The 5,533-nt window shown below is 35.4% G+C and overlaps 1 protein-coding gene across 1 annotated transcript; it reads right to left on the bottom strand.

The window, feature by feature from the left end:
- Positions 1-402: 402 nt before the first annotated feature.
- Positions 403-1,479, bottom strand: LOC138902124 (uncharacterized). Its single transcript, XM_070189943.1, has 4 exons — positions 1,444-1,479; positions 1,235-1,320; positions 883-974; positions 403-659 (listed from the first exon to the last, which is right to left on the bottom strand). The coding sequence occupies exons 1-4, from the start codon at positions 1,477-1,479 to the stop codon at positions 403-405; spliced, it is 471 nt and encodes a 156-aa protein (XP_070046044.1).
- Positions 1,480-5,533: the final 4,054 nt, after the last annotated feature.

The raw sequence follows: 5,533 nt of genomic DNA, 5'->3' as shown, positions 1-5,533 counted from the left end.
GAATGACGTTTGGAATTTGAGTGCAATTTTTCGTATAAAATCAAACATTGACTCGTTATACTTTTAAAAGTAAAATTTACATATTTAACAAATACAAGAAAAAGTCATCTAAGTCAATACAATTAAACAAGAAAAAGTCTTCTAAGTCCTGAACATATTGCAGCAAAGAAACTACTATGTTATACTCTCCAAAGGTCTAGATAAGATATTACATATAAGTACAATCTCAAACCATCTAATATTTTTAAGAGCAATAAACCAATTCTCATACAATAGAAAAATGATACAAATAACTCAATTTCCCATATTATCGAGTCAAAATTGTTACAATAAAAATAAGTTCTCAAATGATAATACAATACCAAATAAAAAAATACAACATGACCTTGGCTTTAAATAAGTTCAATATAAGAAGACATGGTCCATATTATAGGAATTTGAGGTGAAGAATTTGAAATCTTGGTGGTTAAAGTTAAGCTGCTTTAGCCAAGAATCAGCAGCACTATAAAGATCATTAAATTTTTCATAGGCTTGTGCTTTATTTAACCAAATGTCATCTTGCATCTTGTATGGTATAAGCCCAAAAGGTGGAAGAGGAATTCCACCTTTTTCTTTCTTTTCAATAGGAAGATCTTTACATATGTCATCATCAAAGTCATCTACAATATAATGTATAAAAATTAGAATATATACATATATATATATATATATATATATATATATATATATATATATATATATATATATATATATATATTGATTAAGTACGAGAAACTAAAGATTTGATAAGCACATATATGTCACGAACCAAGCACATAACATGCACGGCCAAGAACCAGATTTTACTTATATTTATGCGAATAGAAAAATTGAAAGACGTACCTTGAAATGATGCTGATAATGTATGATAAGTAAGGAAGTATGTTGATATATTTTGGGTAATTCCCTTCATTGGTACATGGTAGATTGGGTACCTAACAATAAAATTAGAGAAAATTAACTCAAATTCTCTAAATTGAATAAATAGATGAATAATGGAGAGAATTTTTTCCTTAATAATAATTTCTAGAAAACAATTATCATTAACATCAATTCCAAATTTCTATATGATATTGAATTGATAAATTTTATTGCTATGTGGAAAAAATAAATTTAATTGTTTCATCAATGTATTATTGGAATTTCACTTGAAATTATTACAAAGGTAAAAATAGGAAGAAGAAAAAAAGAATACCAAGCAACAGCCATCCAACTTGCAGGAGACAAGTCAATGATCTTCAGTGTCTGAAGTCCTGGATGCTTCTCACTAAATTCATATATCTGAAATATTCAAAAAAAAAAATCAAAAATATTACTTTAAAATACAAAATTAAGAATACTAAGTGACTATTAAAAATATATTCTTTTCAAAAATAGTCTCAACTTATCAAAAAGTAGGAAAACCTCTTGTTCATCAAACTCTGACCTAACGTCACACATTCTCATGTTATTTTAAAATTTTCTAACTAATTATTAAAAAACTTAAGTTTACACACCTTTTCCACCAAGGGAATTCTCCAACAGGGAGAGGCAATCTCAGAATGTTGAAAATACATATAGCCAAGGCGATTTTCATTAACATTCATTGAAGGTGCATAGCTTCTTTGAATGTTTTGCTGATTGGCTACTACATCTCGGGACGGGACTGATCCCGAAAGAGGATCTCTTGAGCCCTCTACAGGCTCAAAAGTGGAGTCTGTTGAGTTATTGCTGGAAGTCCTCGAGAGGTTTTCACTACCACTTACTTCACTCACTGACTCCAGCTCAAGATCAAGTCCATCAATAGCATGGTCTTCTGATAAGTTTCTACAGAAAATAAAAGAGTATCAGTAATGACATATCACTATTATATATTGATTCAAGAAGCCTAAAGATTTGACAAGCACAAATATGTCACAAACCAAGCACGTAATGTGCACGGTCGGTAACCATATATCTTGTTTATGGACTACTATAAAATCTAAATAGTTAAATATAAATAAAATATAAAAAAATAAACTTATCGGCCACAACAAAGAAAAAAGATTGTAGAGAATTAATCCATCCATTGCAAAAGAAAATTTATCTCAGTTTTGGTTTGTTATGTTAACCATGATAAAGAGAGCAAAAAAAGCTTATTTTTTTCTTATAGTTTAGTTTCGTAACTAAGCAAAATATAATAGATAAACAAACAATTAAAAATAATTTTGAGTTGGCTGAGTCGATTTAACCATTTTTTTCACCATCAAACACGTGCGCGCACGAGAGAGAGACGTATCCATTGTGTTCCTTTCAATCCAAACATCATAAACATCAGCAACAAAACAAGCTTTTAGCAGTATTCCTTGTGTTGTTCTTCGTCTAGCTTCCTTTAGTGTGCATTGCCTTTCTCCCTTTCCCAAGGCAGTACATCTCTATTCCACTTTAACCAGCTCAAAATATTCTGCCAGAAGCCTCTTGAGAAAGTGCAGTCAAAGAAAACAAGTGTTGGGAGGTTTCTGGGCAGGTTTTGCATAGCACACATGATGGGCCCATCACGTTCAAAAGCCAAAGTAATAGATATGTTCTTAAGGAAAATATTTGGCTGAGAATTTCTTTGGTTTGGTAGTCAACTTTGTTGAATTGTCAACATTGAAGAAAAAGAAGGAAAAATGTGTGCAAATTGTCAAATATAGTAGGCTTTAGAGAGTGAGGCTTCGGCTATAAAAGAAGAGTTTCGGCTCTCATTTCTACACACCAACAAAGAGAAAAAGAAAGAGCAAGGTTTCACAGACAAGGTATAAGAAAATAATCTGTGAGAAAAATAGAGAGTGAGCGATAGTGTAGTGAGGTGGGAATATCAAAAGAGGGTTATTTCTTTTGAGTGTTGTAGTGGTATTTGGAGTATTTTACTCGGACCTACAAAGTGTAAAATTCTTTGCTATAGTGATATCAGTTGCTCGTCTCGGGGCCGTGGTTTTTCCCTTATTCAAAAGGGTTTTCCACGTAAAATTTTGGTGTCGTTGTCACTCTTTTATTCTTGTTAATTACCGTATCTCGGTGCTATGTTATTATTTCGCTTTTATTACTGTGAATATTATTTTTGTAGGGGGTTTATTCCCAACAACTGGTATCAGAGCACAGGTTCTGCTTGTTCATAGAAGTACTATTCATTGTCGGTAGTACTATATGTCCGGAGTAAAGTACGAGGTAGCAAAATTTAACGGAGAAAATGGTTTCTCAACATGGCAAAGAAGGGTGAGGGATCTACTCATTCAACAAGGATTACACAAGGTACTTGATGTTGATGCCAAAAAGCCTGATACCATGAAAGCAGATGATTGGACTGAATTAGATTAAAGGGCTACTAGTGCAATCAGGTTGCACTTATCAGATGATGTGGTAAATAACATCATTGATGAAGACACCGCACGTGGCATTTGGACAAGGTTGGAAAGCCTATACATGTCCAAAACGCTTACAAATAAATTGTACCTGAAGAAGCAGCTATACGCCCTACACATGGGTGAAGGTACGAATTTTTTGTCATATTTAAATGTGTTTAACGGACTAATCACACAGCTCGCCAACCTCGGAGTGAAAATCGAAGAAGAAGATAATGCCATCTTGCTATTGAACTCGTTGCCATCTTCGTACGATAATTTGGCAACAATCATCCTGCACGGTAAGACTACCATTGAGTTGAAAGACGTCACATAGGCTCTTCTACTCAATGAGAAGATGAGAAAGAAGCATGAAAATCAAGGACATACTCTCATCACAAAAGGTAGAGGCAGGAGTTATCAAAGGTGTTCGAGCAACTATGGTAGATCCAAAGCTCGTGGGAAGTCTAAGAACCGATCCAAATCAAGAGCTAGAAATTGCTATAATTGTGATCAACCAGGTCACTTCAAAAAAGATTGCCCAAATCTAAGGAAGGGCAAAGGTGAAACTAGTGGCCAGAAGAATGAAGACAACACAGCCTCCATGGTGCAAAACAATGATGATGTTGTCCTCTTTATAAACGAGGAAGATGAATGCATGCACTTATCAGGTCCAGAGTCGGAATGGGTGGTTGATACAACAGTATCTTACCATGCCACACCAGTAAAAGATCTTTTTTGCAGATATGTAGCAGGTGATTTCGGCACTGTGAGAATGGGTAACACAAGTTACTAAAAGATTGTGGGAATTGGTGACATTTGTATCAAGACAAATATCGAATACACATAGTTCTAAAGGACGTGCGACATGTACCTGATTTGCGGATGAACTTGATCTCGGGAATTGCTTTAGACCGAGATGGATATGAGAACTATTTTGTAAATCAAAAGTGGAGACTTACCAAGGGATCATTGGTGATTGCAAAGGGAGTTGCTCGTGGCACGTTGTACAGGACAAATGTAGAAATATGCCAAGGTGAATTGAAAGCGGCACAAGATGAGATTTCTGCAGATTTGTGACACAAAAGAATGGGTCATATGAGCGAGAAGGGATTGAATATTCTTTCCAAGAAATCACTCATTTCTTATGCCAAAAGTACAACGGTAAAACCTTGTGACTACTGTTTATTTGGTAAGCAACATATAGTCTTATTTCAGACATCGTCTGAAAGAAAATTGGATATGCTTGATTTGGTATATTCTAATGTTTGTGATCCAATGGAAATTAAATCGATGGGTGGTAACAAATATTTTGTTACTTTTATTGATGATGCTTCACGAAAATTATGCGTTTATATTTTGAAAACCAAAGATCAGGTGTTTCAAGTTTTCCAGAAGTTTCTTTCTCTGGTGGAAAGGGAGACAGGCCAAAAGCTAAAGCGTTTCCGAAGTGACAATGGAGGTGAGTACACTTAAATGGAATTTGAAGAGTACTGTTCAAGCTATGGGATCAGACATGAAAAGACAGTTCCTGGAACCCACAACACAATGGCGTAACCGAGAGGATGAACCGCACCATTGTTAAGAAGGTGAGAAGCATGCTCAGAATGGCTAAACTGCCTAAGTCATTCTGGGGTGAAGCAGTTCAGACATCCTGTTACCTAATCAATAGGATTCCATCAGTTCCATTGGAGTTTGACATCCCAGAGAGAGTTTGGACCAACAAGGAAGTGTCCTACTCACATCTAAAGGTATTAGGTTGCAGATCTTTTGCACACTGTACCAAAGGAGCAGAGAACAAAGCTGGATGATAAATCTGTTCCGGGCATATTCATCAGATATGGAGATGAAGAGTTCCGGTACATATTGTGGGATCCTATAAAGAAGAAGGCCATTAGAAGCAGGGATGTAATCTTCCGAGAAAATGAAGTTAGAGTTGTAGATGATCAATCAGAGAAGACAAAGAATGGTATAATCCCTAACCTTGTTACTATTCCTTCTTCTTCTAACTATCCCGTAAGTGCAGAAAGTACGACCGATGAGGTTGCCAAGCAGGGGGAGCAACCTGGTGAGGTTATTGAGCAGGGAGAGCAACTTGATGATGATGTCGAGCAAGTGGAGCACCCCACTCAGGAATAAGAAGAACCTCAACC

Source organism: Nicotiana tomentosiformis, chromosome 11 (genome assembly GCF_000390325.3).
Source record: "Nicotiana tomentosiformis chromosome 11, ASM39032v3, whole genome shotgun sequence".
In the NCBI taxonomy this organism is placed as follows: Eukaryota; Viridiplantae; Streptophyta; class Magnoliopsida; order Solanales; family Solanaceae; genus Nicotiana; species Nicotiana tomentosiformis.
The sequence above is the reverse complement of the archived record's forward strand: the minus strand, read 5'-3'. Positions and strand labels throughout refer to the sequence as shown.